The 24,383-nt window shown below is 46.8% G+C and overlaps 1 protein-coding gene across 2 annotated transcripts in view; it reads left to right on the top strand.

Annotated features, from left to right (window-relative positions):
• Positions 1-24,383, top strand: part of PHKA1 (phosphorylase kinase regulatory subunit alpha 1) — a 2,290,600-nt gene that overhangs the window by 1,906,082 nt on the left and 360,135 nt on the right. Inside the window, exon 28 of one of the 2 annotated variants that reach the window (XM_069648649.1) lies at positions 14,628-14,666. The exons of the other annotated variant lie outside the window; for it this stretch is intronic. Within the exon in view, the coding sequence (XP_069504750.1) occupies positions 14,628-14,666 (39 nt within the window). The remainder of the gene's footprint in view (positions 1-14,627; positions 14,667-24,383) is intronic. 2 annotated transcript variants of the gene reach the window in all.

The raw sequence follows: 24,383 nt of genomic DNA, 5'->3' as shown, positions 1-24,383 counted from the left end.
AGTTATATCATATCTTATCCTCCTTTTCTAACGGGCAAGGCCTGGGTGCACTGTGGTGGTGAAATAAGCCGAATCAGAATAGATGGTGACACTGCACCCTTGGGATGCTAGAAGCGCCTCAATAAGCGCTATAAATTCTGCTGCCTGGGCCAAATAGTGCATGGGTAGTCCTCTCTGTACCAATACCTCATAGATCCCAAAAAGCACCTACCCCTTCAAGTGGGCTGTCCCTCGCTTTTGTCGTCCTCTCCCTCAAATGTCACACAGTTGTGCACGATTCTGTCAAAAAGGTGGCAGGATTAACAGTTTATACCTCACTATATGAATGTTTCGGCTGGACAGAATAACAACATACGCAGATGCCCGCTGTGTAGTCAGTCGATTTGGAGGGTTCCAAAGTGGCAAACCCTGCTGATCCACGTATAGTGTTAAACACCCCCCATGACAATTGTGGAACGTTTCTCGCCTGGGAACTGGCCTTGCATCACAGAATCTAGCACTTTGCTGTTATTACAATGGCTTGTGACCCATCATGTTTTTTATCATCAGCTGGCCATTGGAATGGGAGAACAGGTAAAACTCTTGGGTGTAATCAGGAGTAGCTAGCACTGGGGCTGTGGAAATGACCTCCTTAGGATCATTGAAGCTGTTGAGCATGTCCTCTGTCCATGCAATCTTTTGGTCTTTTTTTCAGAGCCTCCTTGAGGACCTGCAGCAGGGGCCTGGTGTACAGAGCGTCATCTAAGATCCATTCTGTAGTTACGCAACCCTATAAACATCTGCATCTCCTTGACAGTTTTGGGGTGGGCAGTGCTGCGCACTGAGGTGACACGATCAGGTATAATTTTCTTCCCATGGACAGATATCAACTGGCCCAAATAGAGTACTTCTTGGAGGCAATATTGCAGCTTTGCCTTGTCTACCTTGTACCCCTTGTATGCCAGAAGCTTTGATAGAGTCCTTCTTGCACTGCTGCTCAGTCACTACACACCAACAAATCATCAACATACTGAATGATGGTCTTGGCAACTTGAATGTTCCCTAAATCGGCATGCAATATCCTGTTGAAGATGCTGGGGACTCACCGTTGCCCTGAAGCAATCTTGTGTGCTCAATGCACCACCCCCCCTGCGTAAATGCAGTGAGGTACTGCAAATTGGAGTGCAGGTGTATGGAGAAGGTGTTTTTGTGGTCCACCATTGTGTAGTGTGTCGCCTGCTTGGGGATGCCAGCGCCTTGAGATCATACCAATGGTACATAAGGAGCTATATAAATGCAAAGTAACATAACATAACAATACCTTTGCAGGCTTCGAAATGAGGGGAAACTCTGCCTGCATAATGTCATTTAGAGGGGAGAGGTCCTGTATCATCCTCCAACTCCCCCCTTTGCCTTTTATATCGGCTAGATTGCTGTGTTGCAAGGGGCAGTGGATGGCACTATTATTCCTTGATTCAGGAGTGCCACAATGGTGTCCCGTATGCCCTCCTCTGCCTCTTTGGACAGCGGATACTGTTTGGTTCAGGGCAACACTGCACGTGACTTGAGTGTAATTCAAACTGCGGCCACTCCCTGCAAAAGCCCTACATCGTGGGGATTGGTTGTCCATAGCCTTTCTGGGACCTGTTCTAAATTTGTTTCAGTGAAGGGCCATCAAGGAACATTGCCCTTTGCGATATTGCATCATAATTTCGCAGGGGATACATATTGCCCACACACTTTCTCCACCATCAACCTGACCCTCAAACAATTCTGCATCTGTTATTTTTTTGAGGGGCACCGTTGGGTCACTATACAATACAGTATGCCACTCGCACCCATCGGAGTCCGTGCCCACCACAGCTGACCCAACTAGGCCTTGTACATCTACGGAAAGTATTGTGTCTGCCACAAGCTCTGGATCGGGAGATGAAGTGTGCACCCACCAACACACCTTACCAATCTGGGACACTGCATCAAGCAATACAGTTATCCCGAACACAACATGTTCGGGTTCACGGGGATGCCGCGAACCACCACCTCCCCTCCTCTGGCCTGTATGATGCCCATTTCTCTTAAGGCGCACATGCCTGGGGTGGCACAAAACTCACTACGGTCCAGAAAGGAGATGGTCATGTTCAGTTTGCTCAACAAATCCTTCCCAACTAATTTATCAGGGAGGCCTCTGAATACAGTAAGGGTTCACGCACCACTTTTCCTCCTATTTTAATAGCCACCTCTTCTGTGTAGGGAACCATTGCTACAGCCCCAGAGAATCCTTTCTTAAGAGTTTCACCTGATAGTGGGAAGTTTCCCTCACTGACGCATGATTTAGTGGCACCTGGGTAGACCATAAAGATTACTTACTTATTACCTATCTCAGCGCCCACCAAGTGTTGCTCGTCAGGGTGGGCTATCATGAACAGGACTGGGCACGCAAGAGCTTTCTGTAGGCTGCCCTAATCAGAGTATGTATTGGTACCTGGGAAAGTGAAGGGGTTTCCTCCCATGACGCTGACCCATTGGTAAGGTGCTACTGTTCCCTTCAGCAATGCATTGGATGTGGGCATTTGGCCTCCATACAAGGTGGTCCGCTGGGCCATTTGCGGTTGCGCATTAGACGGTGCTTGGGTCTGCATGTGTGGGGTGTTTGGTGGCAACCGGGTGTAGGCCTGGTGTATTTCATAAGGTATGAGGTGAACCTTGTGGGTGTGGTAGTGCAGGGGCAGGTTAATTGTATGGGTTATACTCCATTCCCTGCCTGCTTCTACACTCCCTTTCAAAATCTCTCCACTTCCCACAGCTCCAACACTGAGACGGTTCCATACCACCTCTGGGTCCTATTCCGCCAAACCCCCCTTACACCCAACCCCCTCTGCTGACGACCTTGTTGCCATTCAGGATACTGATCCGGGGTCTGCCGCCCCACTGCCCCTGTCCTCCACCTGGCCAAAACGCTGCTATATCCTTACATCTGTGCAAGTTGCAGCCTGCCCCGCTAAGTTGTCTCATTGTTCGCCATCACTGCCCCCTCCACTGCTGTTTTAGCTAACTTCTTCTGCAGCAGTTTTGCTTCCTCTGTCTGCAACCTTTGAGCTGTTTCCTTTTCTTGTTATTTAATCCTTTTACAATGGAGTATTATTATAGTCTGAATTTCGGCCCACCCCTTTGCCTCTATGCCCACTTATCTTGCCAAGCACTTTCTGAACTTTCTTAGGCAATCCTCTCTTGTTAACAAAATAGAAAGGAGGAACTGGTCAGCCCTACTGGTCATCTGTCTCCACTTGCCACATCTCCTGCACTTTTAAAATGTACTGAGCAGCGTCTTCATTATTCCTCATGGTGTACTGCATTATGAAATGCAAGTCTGGTGTTTCAGGGCTCTTGTATAGCTAAACGGGACCCCATTGAGCGGGTCATCATGTAGATTCACTCCTGGATACCCTGCCTTTTATCCACACTTCCCCAGCATGGTCCCCCGCAATTGCAACAAGTAAACTCTTCCTGTCTCTCACCGCTAAAAGTATTCCTGCTGTCTGCTTTTCAAATGCATATATCCACTTCCCAGCCCCGGCAGTTAGGGGCGGGAGTGTTTTGATCAAATTATTCCTATCCGTTTGCGCCCACAGCACATAATGTGTCCTTTCAGGTCTCTTATGCAAATACAGCAGTTGTGTGCCCACTCCCTGCCTCACTTTCCGTCCATCACTTCTCTTTTTCCTTGCTACTGCTACAAGCCCAAATCTGCTCTTCAATCACTCGCCCCACAAGCTTTCAACTCTTGGCGTAATTTCTCAAGCCCCTTGTGCCTCCCCTTCCTTGTCCTCAAACTCTTCCACGCTGTCCCACACTTATTCTTGCACCTCTTGATGTGCTCACCTGTCCACCCTAACTGTCCCGTCACCTGCGCTTTCTGCTCCTCGATCACCACTACCGTGCTTCTCAACACGCACATCCTTAATAGCAGTGCTATCCAGTCCAAACAAAATGTCTTCTGCTCTCTACTCGTCCAAACCACACCCCAGTTTGCTCTCCCCTTCCTTTATTGCCCTCATACGGGACAGCTCCGCTTGTGTTGCCTCTAGTGCCTCATCTAACTCCTTCTGTGATTTATTCTACCGTGGTGTAGTGCTGTTCGGTGTTGGTCCGTATGCGGGTGGGGCGATGGCAGGCTGGGGCACATATGTCAGGTTGGTGTATCCTGTGGCTCGGCGGTTGGGAATTAGATAAAGCCTTTCTTGAGGCCGGGGCTTCACAGCTTCCCCTGGCACTATTGTGTTCACTATATTTGAGGTGGCACTATCTTTGCGCCGGGGGAAAACACCTGCCGGTGTTCTCTACATCCTCTACGATTTTCAACAAGTCTAACATTTCTTTTAGTTTCTGCAGTTGTTTACCTTTATGCTTAGCAGTTGGGAAATTACTCCTGTGCTCCAATATCTGTGTTATTAGTATCCTGCTCTGGCCAGGGGTGGGGCATCCCCCCCTTGGGACCATCCACTGCGTGTGATACCTCTCTATCTTATCCTTGTAGAGTGGCAATGCACTATACATGTTCTTGAGCAGAGTCATCACCCCATATTGACAATTGTATATTCAAAAGAAGCTTCTAGTTATATGTTACACACAATGTTAATATAGCAGTCCCTCCCAGTCCTCTGTCCCCACCACCCAATTGCCCCCTGTCCACTCCTCTCCGCTCCCACTTTCGCACTTCTCAACCCTCACACTGGCACCACTTCCATGGGCCCTCCCTTGGCCCCTACCGAATTCACAATAATAGTTCAATACACTAAAATAATAAACTAAAATAGTAAGCCAAAACAACAACCACTACTCTTCCTCCTTCCCCCACCCGGAATATATTGGGCACAGGAATCCGGGTTCTCTAATTATATGGAGCTCCTAATTTGATCTCACCTTATCACAATGAAAAAATGGCATCACTTTCTTCCCTTACTCGGAAAGGATCCCACACTCCTGTTTTCCTCCTCGTTATTTCCTCAATAATACTAATAATAATAAAAAATACTAAAAATTTGCCACGTGGCCGTTGACTCTCTCCCTCCGCACACACTGCGTCTCCCCACTCACTCTTGCCCCATTGTTGTCGCTCGCAAGAGGTGTACTTACATCAGCGTGTTCACTCGAGCTCCTCTGTCTCAGGGTCCCAATAACGGCCTGCACCCTCCTAGGAGCCATGTCGCGCTCCAAAAAGCAGACAGGAATTCTGTTCAAACGTCTCCTGTACACCACTGCGGGCTGCACGCTTGGGACTGGTCACTGTAGATGGTCACGGCCCCTCCAGCGATGCAGCCTGTAGGCCTCCGTCTTCGCAGGGGTCGCTGGGATCACGTCGGGGTCACCAAAAATGTAGAGAAACCCCTCAACGGTCACACCAGAAAAATTGCAACCAACTAGGAGAAAAAGGAAGGCCCAGCACACCGCTTGCAAGGAGAACAAGGTTTTATTTCCACAAAAATAAAGATGCAGCAGCAAAGTACCACAGAACATTCTGGCAAAATAAGCACGAGCAACACTTTATGAAGACACACATCAGAGATGTAAGTTACATAAGGTCCAGATCCAAATGGCTGGTTGGTGAGACCCTATACATGGGCTCCATAGGGCATGCCAGGACATTGGTCCCAGCTCTGTCTGTACTTCTTCCACATGAGTTCCTCCTTGCGCGGCATCTGGCATGAAGCTACAATTAATTGGACATTATGCAAAGAAAAATACTGTTCGATTCCATAGACGTCAGCGCCTGTCCAAAGCTTCCCTCCCTAGTTTTAGATTTGTTGTTTTACCCCACCTGGCACCTTGCAGCACAAATAACGTGACCTATGGTGAAGACAACTGGTCCCTGCTTCTGATCTTTCTTGATCGATTGGTGGTCTAACAGTTTTATGGTCGGTGTTCTGGGGCTGGCCAGTACCTTCGAATGCTGGGTGTCTTGGGATGGGTGCATCTGGGCGCTATTACTTAGAGCTGGGACGGGGAAGGTGCGAGGGTCATGCCTTCCTTCTTGTGGGATCGCTTTTCGCAGAGAGCTCTCAACCCTCTTGTGGCTTTGCAGGGCCCATTCCTTCTAGGATACGAATGCTGGCAACATGAGACATTGAAGGGTCTATCAGTCTCTGCAGCTCTGGCCTTTCTTTCTCACCAGTGCCCAAGCTACAACCTATTCCTGCATGCAAGCAGTGATTTCTATGTGTGTGACTCAGGCATTCGGTTTCCCATAAACACTAGAGAAAACACATACACCACCCTCCCTGTACTATAGGCCCTCTCTACGCCCCCTTCCCCGAGTCCCTACTGCACACTTCCAGGCCTCTGCCTCATCCGAAAGCCCCGAAAACCCCGGCTTTGGTGTTCGTCCGCCCCCCCCCCCCCCTGCCCAACATTCGCTTGCAGGCCAGGATGCCTGTTTTGGTAGGGCAGTCCTGAGTTTTCTGTCTAGGTGGTGTCCTTGCTTTCCTCCCTCCTCCATATTTCGTACTGCTTTGGGAGTCTATTGTAGATGAGGAATCTGTTGCAGGAAGTACTCCATTAGAAGAACATATTACTTAACTCTCTGTAATGTTCTGTCTGATGGATGTTCCTGCCATGGATTCCTCATTGCCCTCCCTACCTGCCTCTCTTGCGAGCAGCTATTACACCATCAGTTTTACAGTCCCTCAGCTCAGAGTGTTGGGGAAAAAGGGTGGAACTGAGGTCATGGAGTGCAGCGCTGCTACTTATACAGGGCCCAACATCATTTCTGACGCAGGGCACGTAGAGGCGTCGGGCAGAGCCTTGGCAGAGCCGCGCCGCACCCCCTGGTGGCAGAAAAGTTTCTGGAGAACAGCTGCGCTAGCATATGGATATCATAGAGGAGGAATCCGTGGCAGGAACATTCATCCGAAAGAACATCACAGAGAGGTGAGTAATTTGATCACTTGGTGTTCCCCAAGAAGTTGGTGACTTTGAGAGCAAGACTTTCCTTCCTTCCCAAGGGCATCCACTAATACGTCTCTCGGACGAGGGAGGTCAGGAAAGATTACCAGCTTTTTGTCAGTTATGCAGGTGCTTGTGTGGGCATGACTGTGGCTAAACGGACACTGTCAAGGCAGCTCATCCTCTGCATCTCGGAATGTTATTTGGCTGGTCTATCTCCCTGTTTTGGATATTTGTCCAGTGGACACACAGGCTTTGCTGCACTCATTTGCCAATCATTACTGCTTAGACTCCTTGTAAGGCCCGGATGCTCGATTTGGTGAGCATTTCTTCTCTATGTGGTGTCTGCTCGCTCCAGTCCTGTCTCCATAATGTAAGTATTGCAATGGGAATCTGTCATAGATGAGGACTCTCTGGGAAGAAGGAATTAATTGGAAGAACACATTACATACCTCTGTTCCACACCTTCCCTTAGCGGATAGTGTGTAACCTTATCTGGCGTGCTGACACTCAGCTAGTGAAAATGAGTGTAACTAAGGTACTAGGGAGTGGGCGCTCCATATACACATGCCCCGACATCTGTCCGGCATGTAAAGTAGCTGAAGTGGAGCCACACTGCACCCCCTGATGAAGAACATTTTTCCAAAGGTAGTTGGCGCTGGAGATACTCTTTAAGATGAGGAATCTGTGGGAAGAACATCCATCAGAAAGAGCATTACCGCGAGGTATGTATTTCTTTTAACTACTGCTTATATAATGTAATATTAAAATAACTTAATATGTTGTTTATAGTAGCATTCTTTACCACAAATTACGGTCTATGATTTATCTGCAACAAAAATGCAATCTTACGCCTTAAGATGCAAGAGGAAACTTGCCCAAATTGTAGTGCACACTCTAAGGAGCTGTTGGTTGGTAATGTATATGCTTAGGGATTTAGCAAGCAGGCATGCCCGACTTCGTACCAGGTAAGCAATGCAACAGGGCTCCAAACAATCCTGTTTCCAATCCTCTGTTTCTTTTGTCAATTCTCACTTGTTTGTGGTATTGGATTTAGAAAGGGCCATTAAAAAGAAGCTACAGAGTACATATGTTTTAAGTGCTGGTTTGCTGTGAAGAGCGCTCGTTTAACTTTCTACGGAGGAGGATGTTTGTTTACTTTCCTACTAAACATTTATCAAGTGGCTTTTTTACTTGTGGAAAAAGCATAGCAACTGCACACCAAACTTCCTTTCTAATGGATTGTGTCCTCCCACAAATTCCTCATCTTAGATATATCCTGTGGCAGCAGCACAATTTAGAAACTTTGTCCACCATGGGGCACCGTGCAGCATTGACGTTCAAAGCCCTCGACACTCCTTGGCCTCTGGGTCAGACGTGACTTTGACGCAGATGCAAAAAGCTGCCACCGTGCCCTGCGACCTCAGTTAATTTGTTCTGCATACTCTGCACGCAATGATTGAAACACCTCACACTTCAGTTTTTCTGTAAATTACAATGCCGACCCGAAGCATTCAGCCTTAAGGATTGAGATGGTAAAATGTTTCCTAATTGATCCCCACAGTCTATGCCTGTGATGTCTCTGCATCAATCACGAGTCGGCCGATTGCGGGTCATGCCAACCATGACGCTGAAGGCATTGAAGGAGGGGCACTCAAAACTGAAATTGGGGAGATCTTCCTCTAAGTCCCGAGTACCGCATCTTCAAAGATGCATCCATCTTCACCGTCTGCGGAAACCTTCAAATAGATCTTTTCGCATTCGGCTCCAACAAGAAGTGCTCCAGAGAATTTACTGCAAGAGGAGAAGTGGGGGATGCCTTTCTTAGTGGACTGGAATTATCTGCTGCTGTATGCATTCCCACCATGAGAGGATGAGGTACAGAGATTGGGACCTTCCGGAAGACGTCCTGGTGGTGTTCCTCTCAGCGAGAAGGCCAGTAGCAAAGGCTCTTTACCACTGCCAATGGAAGACATTTTGAAGCTGGTGTAGAGCCAAGGAGTTGGGTCCTTTTCATGTGACATTGATGCTGTACTTTCTTTTTTGTTAGGCTACAGCCAAGGGGTACTTAGAAGCACTCTTTATTTTCAAAAGAACACCAGACCAAGGATCCCATTTTACAGTGCCTCTGGTCATGCAGTTCCTCAGTGGGTTGACAAACGGGTTTTCTCCAACACCTTTGCTGGTGCCAGCATGGGACCTGTACTTGATGTTGAAATGTTTTCATGGGCACACCATTTGAGCCAATGCACTCATGCCTGCTCAGGCTTCTCTCCTAGAAGACAGGCTTACTGGTCGCCATTTCATCAGCGTGCAGAGTGAGCTCCAGGCTTTGTCGTAAAAACCACCTTTCACCGTCTAAACCAGGGACAAGGTGGCCCCGCCGGTCCGTCGGTCCTTCCTTTCCAAGGCCATGTCGGAACTTCACTAAAGAAAATAAATTAAACTTCCAGCTTTTTACCTTCTGCCTCCTCCTTCCTGGGAAGCCAGGAGGAGGACTCTGATAAGAGGACATGTTGTCAAAGAGTTCTATTTAACTTAAAGGAACATTTTCTAGCCTTATTGCTAAAAGGGGAGTTCCCTTGACAGCAAACTATACTAAGGTGTTCCTCAAAATAAAAGAATAGTGTTCTGTCCAAACCTATCCTCTTAACTGGCACTACCACGTAGAAAATAAATATTTTAAAAAAACTAGGCAGAGTGCCCTGCCCTGAGAGTTGTTCACCCCAATCTTTCTCTGGACTTCCAGAAATCCCTCCTGGTTCCAGATACAATGGTTATCTGTAGAAAACAATTCTCACTGGTTTAACAGTTTAACAGTGTCAGAGTTGCAAATGATTCCCAAGTTTACATCTTTCCTGAAAAGAACAAATGTCTTAGGTGGAGGCATATTTACCTGATCTCTCTCCACCACTTGGGTTGGTTTCTCCTGTAAGGAAGGCATGGTATCAAACAATAAAACAGACAAAAGTGACCACAGTTCAAGGGTGTTTATTGAACTTCAATTTCAATTGGATTTGAAAAACGCCCATCTAATCCTAAATCTAAAGATGGGAGCAAGCTACGACCATCAAATAATAATAATGCAGTCCTAGTGGTGTTGTGTCAAAATAAAAGGGGCCTATGCTAATAAACCTATTGCTAATCCTTACTTCTAAATATAAATGGTGTGGGAAACAGTGTTAAGAAAAAGAAAGAAGTTTTCACAGATTGATATGTCAGGATGTTCAGGCTTTTGGCCTCCCTTACCCACGTCTTCAATACAGGACAAGGCGGTTTACTGGAGCGTAGCATAATCTCTGGCTTCTTTAGCATGAGGATACAGTTCCATCATTAGCATCAGGGCCTTCTGTGCAAAAGTCTCTTTGCCTATCAGATTCTCTTCATTCAGAGGGCCTGATGCAACAAAATGAACAATACGTTCTTTTCCTCTTTCAGATTTTCACAAGTACTCAATTCAGGTGATTCACTATTTACCCCAGATCCCCTTCAGCCAGGCTCAGATCCTGTGAACACAATGTTTGTCACCTTGGATCCCCCTCATCCTGGCTCAGATCCTCTTTCCCAATGTACGTAGGATATTCTTTCTCAGGTGACTCACGGTTCACCCCGGATGCCCCTCAACCGGGCTCAGTCTCACTCGGCCAGGCTCAGACCAATTCCGATTAGCATCAACTATCGTAGACTTTAGAATGTGCACAGGGTTTGGCTTGACCCGATGCAGGACTACTTCGATTTCACAATTACTTTACTTTTTACATTTTCCACCTTTCAGCTGGATACCTCACAGAGACTTCGAATGAGCACCCACGTGGTGCCGGACCACTCTGTCTACGGTATTGTATCTTGGCTTCAAAATTCACTCATCTGCTGTTTAATTATATTTGCGTTGCCTGCCACATATGCTTCACACACTGTTCTCTGCAGTTTTCTCTGTGCAATGTTGCGGCTTGCAACCTTGGCTTCAACACAGACTGGTCTGGGATTAGTCTCCTCATCTCACTGGCTGTGCTGACTTCACTGGCACTGCTTTGTTGTAGGAGCCAACGACAGTACCACAGTGGCACACGATTCTCCCAGCCTTGACTATCGACACAAGAGAGCTTGGGTACCTCCACACACAGTGCAGGGTTCTTCAGCCTTGATACCTGGTTTTATGTTTCATATTCTTGAAGGTTCATGAAAGTAACAGTATTTTGTTGAAAAGGTCCAGGGGCTTCCGTCCTTGCAATCCTCTTCGGTCTTGCTGTTTTTGCCTTGTATTAAACTCCCATCTGGGAACTGCTGTTTCCTCGTGTTCTTTGCCCTGCTCAGAGTGTGCTTTCGTGGTCCGCCTTTTATCCGTGTGGGGAAGTGTGATGGAAGTGAAGTGTGTGTAATGATCAGTAATTGCCTGATCTTGCCTGACCATTGTATTGGGACATGTCAGGTATACGGCTCGGGTGTTAGTCTGTTTTCACTCACAGTGAGCTGTCAGTGAGAAAGTGTTTGTGTTGGAAAAGGGGGGGGTGTTGAGTTCCTAAGTATCCTACCTGGTTCCAGGGAAGGGGATACCGTGTCTCTCTGTCTGGTGGGCCACTTCCACTCCCTGATTACCCCACACCCAGGTGATCCTCCCGCACTGGCCCACTACCAGGAACTGGTCCAAAAGCAATGGCCGTGTTCTGGCCTCCTGGATGACAGATCCTTGGGGACTAGCGGGTGAGACACCGTCAGGTTTCTCACACCATGCAAAGATTCTGCTTGCAACCTTGGCTTCAACTCAGACCGGTCTTTTATCGGTCTCCGCAACTCACCGGCTGTGTTGATTTCACTGATGCTGCTTTGTTCTTGGAGTCAAGGATGGTACCAAGCCTGCTGCTGCTTCTCCCCGCATTAATTAGTGACGCGGGAGGGCTCTGGGTATTTCTGCCACACAATGCAGGATTCTTCAGCCTGGATTCCTGGTCTTAGGCTTTCTACTTTTGAGGGATCTTGAAAGTAACGGTTCCTTGTCGGAAAGGTCAAGGGAATTTCTCTCCTTGCGATCCCCTCCTGTTTTGGTGTCTTTCTTCTCTCGTCCAGCTGCCATCTCAAAACTGCTGTTTCCTCGTCTGCTTTGCCTCGCTTAGGGTGTGCTCTCGTGCTCCGCGTAGGGAAGTTTAATGGGAGTCACGTGTGAGTAATTGTCAGTAATTGCCTGACTTCACCTGACCAATGCATTGGGACATGTCCAGTCTGTTTTCTCCCATAGCCGGCTGTCTGTATGAAAGTGTTTGTGGTGTAAAGGGGGGGGGGTAAAGGTGTTACAGGAAAGGGGATACTGCATCTGTGTCCCACTCCCCCAAGACCCCTCACCCAGGTGATCCTCCCGCACTGGTCTACCCCCGGGAACTGGATCCAAAAGCGATGGCCGTGTCCTGGCCACTTGGATGGCATTTCTCTCGGGGACTAGTGGGTGTGACACCTTCTGGTTTCTCACACTCCCCACTTGGTTCACGTCTTAGGTGTCTCTGTGCTCCCAACAAATCTGTTCTTCATTGGTGTTATTGGGTCCCTCTGCTTCCCTTCAGTCTCTCTGTCCCAATGACTCACTTATTTCCCTGGCGTATTGGTAACTCCTCTTTCCATAAGCCTCTCTTGGTTCTTGGGAGTTTCTGCGAGCCGTTTGGCTGATTACATTGTTCGGATTCTTTGGGCTCTTGTAACCATTCTTTCTCTCTCTGGGCTTTTATGTCTGGTATGAGGTTAGGGTAATCCTTCCTTCCTCACCTTTCACTATTTCTTCTCACCGCCCCCACCTCTTTGAGTAACCCGGGTACCTTCTATGTGGCATGGTTTGCTGCAATGACGTGGCTTCTGCTCAGTAGAGGTCGCATTCTCCACAGCGTTCTGGTATTCACGTCTGTACATGAGTGGGTTATGTGTTCCACTTGTTGTGAGCTCTCGCGTTGAGAGCAGAGGGTTTGTTCCTTCTCTCACATCCTGGGTTTGGCAACGGTTTTCAAGCTCTGGGCCCACCATGTCGGCTGCATAGTCACGCCTCCAGGTAAGGCCTGCATTACTTTGCCTTGTCCTTGCCAACTATGCTGGGTCGGTGGCATGGCTGCTCCTCTCCTGCTTCTCTCTGCACCACAGCCGGCACCACTGTGCAGCGCGGCTCCGCCCCTCAATGACATTCTCGCATCAGAGGCTCGCCTCTGCGTAGTGTTCCTTCTCCTCCATTCAAGGGTGATTGTGCCTTTATTCTTGCTCCCTGACCAAAAAGGATTGTGGTGTTCATGTTCAACTGTCCAGGGAGACCAGCATTGTCTTGAGCCAAACATCCTAAAGTACTTTCAGTATTATTTTGAGTCCCAGAGCTGAATGTATTATCAGTTTCTCTGATTCCCATGTATGCAGATAATGCCTTAGGTGTAGTGAGTTCCCGATGGGAATGGGAGTCCTTGTCCCCTTGAGGGGAGTCACTCCAGTGAGGTCCCTCTTTCCCAAACCCCTAGGGAGGCTTTTGCTTAGCTGGCCCACGTCCCTAGCCTCAAAGAGGGTGGCTCCCCACAGGGAAGAAAGGAAGAAACCCCCCATATTCGTCACATTGCATAGATTGGACAACAAGAGAACTTTGAGCTTCTACATTGCAAGCTTTGAAAAAGAATGTATTTCCTGTATAAGCGCCTAACAAGCAAACAATAAATAAACAAGAAGCTTCAGAGTAGAGGACCAGCTTTTTGTAGGATACACTGCTCAGCTGATGGGGAAAGCCATTACCAAGCAGACAATTTTGAGATGGATTTTATTGGCAATCTCGGAATGTTACAGCATAATGGGCAAAGCAGTCCCAGAAGGTCTGAGGGCACACTCCACTAGGGGAGTGGCAACCTCCTCAGCTCTGCAGAGGGCAGTTCCTGCCGCAGATATTTGCCAAATAACAATGTGGTCTTCCCTCCACACCTTCGCTAAGCATTATTGCCTGAACGCCTGAATGCCTGATTCGGCAGAGCATATTTATAAAAGTATTTAAAATGCTTTGTAAATGGATTATGACATGAGTGGCTCTTTCCCACCACCTGGAAGAATACTGCTATGGGAGTCTGTCTAAGATGAGGAATCCATGGGAGGACAGAATCCATAAGAAGAACAAATTACTTACCTCTGGTAATGTTCTTTCTGAAGGATGGTTCTTCCCACGGATTCCTCTTCTCCTGCCAAACCTTCCCCATAAATCATAGAGCTACCTGATCACATTAAGTCCCTCAATCTCTGCCGGAACGCCCTTGCTGGTATGCAAAGAATCATGGGCTCTGAGGATTACAAAACACAATTCCAACGCGGCTGAGCAAGGGGCTAAAAAGGCAAACTGAGGCCACGATGCACAGTACAGACTATTTGTATCAGTGTCTACGTTGCGGCCAGACCTTTGGCCGATGAGTCTCGAGAGGCCAAAGCTGCACGGTGTACCCCGGTGGTCGAAAAAAAATTCCAAAATGATGCTGCTGCCGCAGAACAGATCTAGGATGAGGAATCCATGGGAGGAACATCTATCAGAAAGAACATTACAAGGGGGAAGTCATTTGTTCTTCTGAATACTGAATACATTGCTGTGTAGCGATATCATCAGCTTTTGCAGCAGGGAGGGTGGTTTGTGATCAAGGAAAAAGAGATCACGTGAAGCCAAGAACATGCTAATTTTTGCCCTACATGTAAACATATGTTGACCTCTCCTTATTTTTCAGCTGGACCAGCGTAGAAAGTCTCTCAGTGCTGAGAGTCAGGTGACACTCCATGCCTTCTTTGCTTACCAATATTGCTTGGCCTGTTTGTCTTGAGAGCTTCACAGCATGCACCTGCTAATATAGTGAGGGTGCTAGAAGACACATGCATAATCCAGGCAACAATTGGTTGGGGTCAAATGGAATATTTTTTACGCATGTCAATCAGTCCAATGTTATGAAATAGCTGCTGAACAAACTGTTTGATTAAAGGGTGCCTTTTAACATGCTGCTTTAGAATCCCTTCGCGTGTTGCTATCCGCTAAGCTAATTTCTAAGCCTGTGTGATTGTGGCTAAGGTGCTCTGCTCTACAATAGAATAACACGTAGTTGCAGCTTTGCGAGCAATTCATTTATGTGGTCTTTTATCACATACTAAAGTGCTTTGTATAAGATATCCATGAGATTTCCTGCAATTGTAGAAGTGATTCCATCTTAAAGACAGACATTTAAAATCTAACGCTTCCATACCTGCAAGGCTAGCTCTCTGGAGTATGTGTGATTTTCCTTCAATATCCTCTGTAATCAAGGGAAGCATTTAAAAACACTCCAATTTTTTTCAACTTTAAGTTCCTTTGGTTAATGTTTTTATGGACTTCAATGAAGCCCTTTTAGATTATTCTAAGGTCAGAAGAAAACCACATTCAAACAAATTGGGGGAAGAAAATCAGATATGGCATTTGTACAGTGTGCTTAACCTATTGTTCCAGCTTTGGAATCTAAAAGTGTACTTAAACTGTTTGACAGCAATGTCTTTTTTCCCACTGGACATCTCCTTGAGGTCTTCCGCCACTCCCTGCATCTAGAGTTGGACTAATGAATTGATTGTACTGCCCTCTATTGTGTCTTTGGACATGCAAAATATTGACTTTCAAAATCCTAGCCTATCAGATTGTTCAAGAAACTGTTACTTCCTCTTCCAAACTGTTAGTTGAAATGCTGTTTGTCATTGTTGCATTAGTTTAAACTGGCATTTACATGTACATGTAAATCATGTTTATTTACCTTTTGGAAACCAGAGCAGGATATCCTGCATCTTATTTATCGACGGAACAACCAAATTCTTAAAGTTGAAAGTTGAGGTTTCTTTCCTTTCATCATGGATGTTCCATTGTGCAAGTTGTAAAAAAAACATGACCCATTCCTTGTTGTTTGTGCGAGTATGATATACAATGAGTCCTAAGTTCATAATTGTGCCTGTTGCAGACCAATTAGTTCACAATTAAAAAAAACATAAACCTCACCAACAGACCTAGTTTGACATATCTTCCCAAAGAATCCAACTAACAACCTAACTTCTCAAACACCTCACTCAAGCATGGTCACCAACTTGCTGACACAAAATACGGCTAAAATACCCCCCTCCATCAAAACTTAGCCACAACTCTACACCTCTCCAACCAACTGCTAAATCCCCCACAAAAAGCACAGCCACTCTTGCCCTCTCAGGTTTCCCAGCTGGAAACAGCTACCTCTGGAGAAACAAAAACCACCTAGAGAACTCACCCAAATTGCTGCCAGTTGCTGATGGCTCTACAGGCACGAACAAATGAGAACAGCAGCCTTGTCTTTTCATTCTAATGCTTACCACATCCTCCCCGCCTTCTTTCTTTCTCATACAGATGCATGAGAGCGCCTGGAGACCATAAAAATGGCAGCAGTGTGCGATACAAATGCCAATAACATTGCCTAACATAACATTTAGGCAAGGAATCAAGTAAGCTAAGGAGCCATAGGATTGCCGTTTTAGGAACTGTGACACCAAAAATCAATGATATTTTAACCCACAAGATGTCGTAGAAGGGATTGAATTGATATTTTATTTATATCGCGCTCATACACATGTGTTTCAGAGCGTGATAAGGCAAGGGAGGGGAACGGGGGAGAACCAAAAAAAACAAAAAACAACAATCTTACTAGGCCCAGTGACATTGAGAACGCGTAAGTGCATGGGAGAGAGGGAAGGGAAAAGTGCATGGAAGGGGGCGAAGTGGAAAGTGCAGAGCAAAGGAGAAACAGAATAAATAATAATAAAATGTTACAATTAGGTACTCACGAATGTCCGGAAACAGCAGAGGAGTAGAATATCTCTGAGGTATAGAGGTAATTCCCCCAAAGTGTTCAGAGGCCAGAGAACTGGACTCAGTGCACTCCGGGGGCAGTACCCTTGGGAAGCCCTCGTGGGGAAGAAAACCCAATTGTGTCTCGTAGAGGATGGTGGCTTCCGAGTAGCTGTGGAAGAATGGTAAGTTCTGCAGGCTGAAGGAGGAACGATTCCAGGAATCCGCTCGGGAAGAAGGGTCGAGCAGCAATGTAGAGGAAGTCGAGTGCAGCAGGCTTGTGGACGGAACGGTTCAGGAATCCGCTTCGGCGAAAAGGAACTCGAGCAGCAACGTGGAAGGAAGTCCGGTCGAGCTCTATGTAGTAGGCAAGGAGAAAAGTAAGGAAGGAAGCGAGAAAGGAAGTAGAGTAGAAACGAACCGCACACGAGTGCACGGGGAACGAAGGCAAGAGGAGAACGGGGAAAAAGTAAGGTAAGGAAAAGTAGAATATGTTGAGACGGAACTCAGAGAAAGTGTGCAGCGTGCAAAAGAGAGGAAGAGAGGCTTAGAAAACCTCAGCGGTAGTATTTGCAGAAAGTTAGAAAAAGCACCAGCGCGAAGCGAGGTGAAGCGAACAGAAGCGACGCGTCTGGCCCAACCATAGAGAGGAAGATATAGAATGGGCAGACACGGTCGCCATGTTGGAAACAACTAGAACGGTAATCGTCGTGTGATAATAGCGCTGATGAGCCGCCATCTTGAGTTCCATTGTTGGTATCTTGAATGACTCATTCTCCATTTCCGCCATGTGTGTCGAGCTGAATTCCTGACATAAAATAAATAAATAAGAGGCAACAGTGGTAGTGCAGCTAGCAAGTGGCAAGTGCTAGGTTTAAGGCAGCAGACAGGGTAAGTCTGATAAGTGCAGGACGAACAAAGGGGGGAATGTATGGGTACAGATACAGACCCCAGTGCAAGGGAAGGAAGCAACCATTAGGGCACTCCCATGCCCACACGTACAAAATCTACAAATTACATTCCACATTTCATACAATTATTTGGTGCACCCATATGAAAATTGGAAATTTTAGTCCAAGTGTATTGAAATTGCATCAGATATTTAGACTGAAATGTGTGCCTATAATTCTAGGACACTGTTTTAGTATATGCAAGCATATGTTGACATGTGTTAGCACCTATATCTGCCCTCCGGGGTAGGGAAGAAACATATGAGCTACTGTGGCATGCTAGAATTCCCCTCATATAGGCAAAAGTAGCATAGGCCTGACAAGGTACTGTTAGTAGGTTATAGTGCCTTGACGCTATTAAATAAGCAATGTGCAATGCGCTTAAAACAAGATGTATTTAGAATAGCATTATAGTGCCTTGAATAGCAGGAAACTCTACAAAATGCTCGATGCCTGAATTAACCTGTATTTGTTTTTATTTGCAAAGCAACCTCTCAAGTCAGGTGTGTGTGTGTGTTTAGGGTACTTTTTTACTTATGAATGAATGAGTTATACATCCATATTTAGTTCTGCATAGAATCCAATATATTGTCAAGACAAGTTCCACATCAATTTACAGGCACTCAGGACGTTCGGCATCATTATAGGTTTGCCGGTATCCTGGCGGTAAATCTGCCAGGATACCGGCAAATGCACCTACCGTTTCCGCCACCTGATTTCCCAGCAATACCGGGATATTACAGGCAGTGGAACAACCGGTAAATCCCCATTCTGTGGAGTCCTGACTCCAAGGGGGGATTTGCCGGTATTCTCAGCACCGGTAATACCAGTGCAGAGAATACCGACTCTTTTAGGCCGGTGGGGGCCTGAGTTACCTCTAGCTCTTGGCTGGAGGTGAGTCACGTTACCCCTACTGGCATACTTGTACTCTGCCGGTCCCGTAAAGACCCGGCATATGTTAATACTGGCACTTTATTACCAGACTGGCAGGGTCATAATGAGGCCCATTGTTTCTGGCATTACCTATGACCACAATCCATGCACTACATCAACAAGATGGGTGGGGTGGTGTGGTGGTTACCCAAAATTTGCATGGCGACTTTGCTCCTTTTTGTTTTTCGCGATTGAGAAAAAGTTTGTTGTTGCAGTTTCTCGCCTTACAAGCAGTCTGAAAACTCAAGCAGACGCTTTGGGCCAAATAACGGGTGTCTCACAAGAGTGGGAGCTCCTCCAGGAAGTTCTCCGTGTGGGACTCTGTTCAATGCACTGGTGATTTCCTGAGAGTTTAAGTTGGTATACATGTTCCCTTTGTTCCTGCTGATTTATTTAGAGCTCATGAACTTGAAGCAAAAAACTTTGAACTTGATTTCACCAGACTGGGCATTGAGGACCTGATATTCAATCATGCTGAACATGCTCTTTGCCCTCCCTGAAACAGGCAGGATCTGCTGACTCAAACTTGTGGCAATGGCCGGCACTAGGCAAGCGCAGCATGTGTAGCTGCACTTGACCTCACGCTCATGGGGCCACAGAGCGTCCTAGAAAGGGGTGCTGGCAGCCCTTTAACAGCCTACAATTATTACTTTCTTCTTAGTTCCATCTGAAAGACCCCTCACAGATAGTTACCTAACCTCTAGTGTTCCAATCAATGCTAAATGCACAAACACTCGCAAAAGGAAACAAAACGCCCTTTTCCACGTTAGTCATGATGCCCATTGTTAGGCAGAAACCTGTGCAGTTCCCTTAGGGACCACTGCAAAAGAGTCAGACCTCTCTCAAGATGAGTTAGGCAGTATATAGAAGTGGCGGTGAGTGGCAGTCTTGCAGTCCGCTACCCCATTCCAGTGTTACTTCCGTGCCTATTGTTTCTGGGAGGAGCGTTTCCAGCCATCTCTACATAACGTCACTGACTCAGCGGAGCGGACGCGGAGTGGCGGTGAGTTGCAGTCATGCCTGGCAAACTGGCAAAGACTGCAAAGACGGTCACCACACCGGCTGTTCCCGCTGACCAGGAAGAGGAAATAGGCCGTTGCCTAAGAAGTTCAAGGAAGAACTGCGCATCAGACAATACAAACATCACCTTCGAACGCAACCAACTCCCTGTTCCCCTCAACTCTGAGAACATCCTGCTTCGATTAACAAAGGGTGCAGCGCTTAGTGTACCATCCTTACTCGACTGCGAAAAGAGAAAAACCGGACCACCCAGTAACTTCCATTCGCATTACGTCCCCCTTGCTCCCCTTGGAGCGGAAACTCTTACCTTGGATGACCGCAATGAAGTGACTCGATTGGTCTCCGCGGCTCCCGTGACTTCCGCCTGCTCACGTGCCTCCTCGGCCAAGACCGGAGCTCCACCGCCCCCCGGAGGGGAGATGGCGTTGAGATCTCCGGACGGGCTGTTTGGCGCGGGTGCCGGTGCGCCGAAACCTGGCGGAGCCGGGGCCGCCCAACTGGTGGAGGCCGCGTCTACCCTGACGATGAGGGTGGGCACCGATGAGGGAGACGCGGGCTGGCAAATCGCATCAACAGCCTCGAGGACGCAAGAGGCAGCGCGTATAGCAGAGACCCTGGAGAGAGAAACCACCTCAGCCGCGCCTATAGCCCCGCCCACTACCGCAATAACGGTAGAAGCACAGATCCATCAAAGTGCAAAGCCTAACATCAACTCAGTGGACGAAACACAGTCCCCAACTGACGTTGAACTAACGACCCAACCACCAAACGCCTCAGAAGTGAATCTAACTTCGAAAAACCTTAAAAAAAGATCACGGACTGTAGGAGACCTTCCAAAAAAAAAACCACGTTAAAAAAGACCAACAGAAGCCACCAAACCTACTGGCCAAACAAGGAGAAAACGAAAACCAGGGTAAAACGAACAAAAAAAGTCGCGTGGGCTTAAAAAATTTAAAAAGGGCAACAAAGAAACCACAACCGCCTTTGAAGCTATTATCAGGCTTTTTTCGCAAACATTCCAAGGCAATTCAAGACAAATGCCAGGAATTAACAGACGCTGACATTTTAGAAGCTGTAAACGAAAGCACCCCACCTCGAAAACAGCGCAGGTTGGCGCTTCCATTAAGAAACCTCTCCCCGCCCCCATCAAGAGGGGCTGATTACCTCACCCAAAACATAAACAAAGACAACTGGCAATTTGCAGGTAAATCTCCACCAACAAACGTCTCGCCAAAACCTGCCTCGCTGCCTATGGAACAAGCTCCCGACCAAAATAATGTTGTAACCACTCCTTCAACACCCTTGCCGATAAGCATTACAGCAGTCACGACAGAAGCGCTCGACTCAGTCCAGGCTAATACAGCAACTTCGATCGACAAAGAGCATGAACTGGTGTCGCGGGCTCCGACTCAGTCAGACAACGAACCCCAGATGGTGACGTCTAACTCCTCTACGAAAAGTCCAATTTCAGCCTGCATAGGTAGAAGCCCTGCAACCAGACTAAATTCTTCTCAAGACGCAACACCTAAGCACGCCCAAGACACCCGTACAGAAAACTATGTCATCGAAAAAGAATCAACTGTTAAGCCTCTTTTCGTGGTGTGGGACGAGCCAAACAGAGCAAACAAACAAGCCTCAGGAAGCAACCAGAGCAACAAGTTACCTGCAACGTCCAAACCAAACCCTCAGTTTGAGAGAACCTTGTATTCCTTTTACTCAAACCTCAATAACTACAACAACCAAAGAAGACATTCGCTAGACCACCCTACTAGAACGCCCAATATGGGGCATATCCCAACTCGCTTATTGTCCTCACCACGGAACAGACTCTCTTCCCAAAGCACAACAACGTTAAAAGACTCTCCACCAAAAAAACTAGACATGTGTACCCTGATGTCAGCCTTAACGATCGCCCTCGCTCCATTCACCAAACTATATGAAACAATTGGAGACACCTTGAAAGACCAGATTTCAATCCAAGCGTCCATGTCAACCAAACTGACCTTCCTAGAAGGGTACATAATGGCCCTCGATTTGAAACTAAAACATATTGACTGTCTTCGGCCCCAGCACCCTGTAGCATCTGAAATAACTGGAAAGTGTGTCGCGAGCGCGGATTCCTCGTGGCAAACAGAAGCACCATGTAAATCTAAAGGGGCCCAAACAACACCATTTATTGACTTAACAACAATGGCACCTTTGTCAACAACGAAAGAAAAGACCCCAAAAGAACTAACAGAGACTACCACAAAACCCAGAATAACCTCAACTTTCGAATCAATATTTCGATCTCAAGTTGCTACTAAGGGCAAACTCCCTCCGCTTCTAAAAATTTCAGCAATCCATCCAACTTCATTGTCTACAGCAAAAGAAAAGCAAAGATCAACACTGGAAGAAAGTGACCCTATTAACCTCGCGCCAAGAGGGGTCGAGGCCTTCTTAAATAACGAAGACTTGATGAACATCACACAGCACTTAACCGACTCAACAACACCTCTGTCATTGAAAGACAAATCTATGCCAGAAACAGCTACGTCACTTGCACAACCGCAAATAGGATCCAACGACGAAGACTCAGGGCCTGAGTCCCCATTTCTCACCCTTGAGAAACGTAGAAGGAGAACCATCGGGAACCATGATGACTCGCGAAAACCACAACCTCACCGATCCAATAACAACTCAAAGAAAAGACCAACCCACCAAACATACGGAGAAAGACCGCAAGAAACCGTTCTCACAACTCGAAAGGGCGCTACGAAGAAACCCAACGCCCCAGATTTGACGTTCGAAGATCAAGCGACCGCTTGCAAAGAACCACAACTAGATCCTTTGCAAACCACAAAACAACTTCAGATCGCCTCCAAAAAGGAACTCAAGTTAAATGGATACTGAAACTAGAGCAAATTTCAGGAAACCGGGACAAAGTAACTTTAAATAGAAGAACAGTTATTGACCTCTTAAGTTACATCCCGAAACTGCGTGCAGTGAAGTCCGCTGATCTTCAGATAGTTGACCCAAGTCATATTCACCTTAAGGCGATCTCTCACCTCTACATATCATCTTCAACCACAAATAAACTATTAAGATCAGCAGCCGAAGATTTGTTAACCATGGGTTACCACCTAACTGAATCTTCAAGGAAAGTAAAAACACCCAAATTCCTTGAAACAGAAGAGTCCTCCAACTCTACAAATGGAAACACTGACCTAAAACAAGCCCCTCAAAAACAACACTGCTCTGCAAAGAGACCCCGAGTTACTCAAACATGGAAAGCGCCTGAAAACTGGACTCACCAGAAAGTCCATCCGACACCATCTACAAAACCATTCGACCAATCGTTAAAACCTCGTGACCAACCCCTAAAAACGCTAACCTCTTCAGCACCTCAAAGAGACAAGCGGGAACAACGGAAAACGAAAGACCCACAGAAAATACAAAGGATGGTTCAAAACAAGACTTACTCTAATGTGGTAAAACCTCTTCCAGCGTCCACACTTGAGACAATGTGGTCATGGCTGCCAAAGGCTCTGAAGTCTCAACGCCAAAAATAGCCACCCAAGCACAAGACCTGCAGCGACACGAATGAAGATCAACAAAACTTGAAACATGATCAAATAAAGATGTGCTCATGGAACACCAGAGGCTTCCGCCACCTAACTACCCTGGGTTCTACAAACTGGAGTGAATACGACATTATTTGTCTCCAAGAGACCTGGCTTCTTCAACCTCCGATCATCGACGGCTACGAGACAAACATAGTCGCAGTTAAAAAAGGCTCAACAGGAAGGCCGACTGCCGGTCTACTCGTGGCAATCCGAAGTGGTCGTGGCTTAACGAACATCAAAAAACTTAGAGACCCACTACATGTTAATGGTGAAGCTAAACTGGTCGCCTGCAACGGAGACAAACACACCCCAGACAAAGTCGATGATCATCATCACCACCATATACTGGAACCCGGACACAATAAACACCTTAAAATTCATCAAGGAAATGGAACGAGAAATTGACTGGATTCATCTAAACCACCAAGTTGACCATATAGTCATATGCGGGGATCTCAACATCAACTGTCAAAATCCCGCCAACCTTCCTACCCTAAAACCTAAAAGCTTACCAACAGACCAGAGGGTATCCAAATGGTTGAATTTAATGGACTCCAGAGCATTCTCCAACCTTGACCACGTCTTTTACGACCCAAAGAGATGTCCAACTTGGGGGAGAGCAAATTCAAAATCAACGATTGATCACATCTTCGTCTCTCGGCCGCTATTAAACCTAGTAACATCATTTAACGTGATAAGAACAGAAGAGAGTGACCACAACCTCCTAGAAACCACCTGGTCTTCGGCACTACCCAAAAACACCTTGATGTCTGCCAACATAGAAATAACAACCCAAGGCACAAGATTGAGAATGACTGAAAGAGCAATAAACTCCCTAACGGCAGCTTATAAAGACCAAACCACACGAGAACAGCCTTTGATGGTCGACTACACCCCATTGTTGACTTCTTTCAGAGTTCCACGTGGAAAGAATAGCCATACTCGACCCCAACAGAAGCATACCTTCGACAAATTAATCTCAGAAAAGAAGAGGGAGCTGAGAAGAGCTAAAAGACAAGCAGGGAAACTTAATTCCCAATTAGCACAAACACCATTACAATAGCCGTCAAAGCCTATAGAAATTGGCTGAAAGGCTATCGACATAATCTCTATCAACAAGACGCAGAAAATATCCTCACGGCGATAAACGGC

This window comes from Ambystoma mexicanum, chromosome 2q (assembly GCF_040938575.1).
Source record: "Ambystoma mexicanum isolate Mex_15411 chromosome 2q, UKY_AmexF1_1, whole genome shotgun sequence".
Taxonomy (NCBI): Eukaryota; Metazoa; Chordata; class Amphibia; order Caudata; family Ambystomatidae; genus Ambystoma; species Ambystoma mexicanum.
This window is presented reverse-complemented; position numbering and strand designations above follow the sequence as displayed.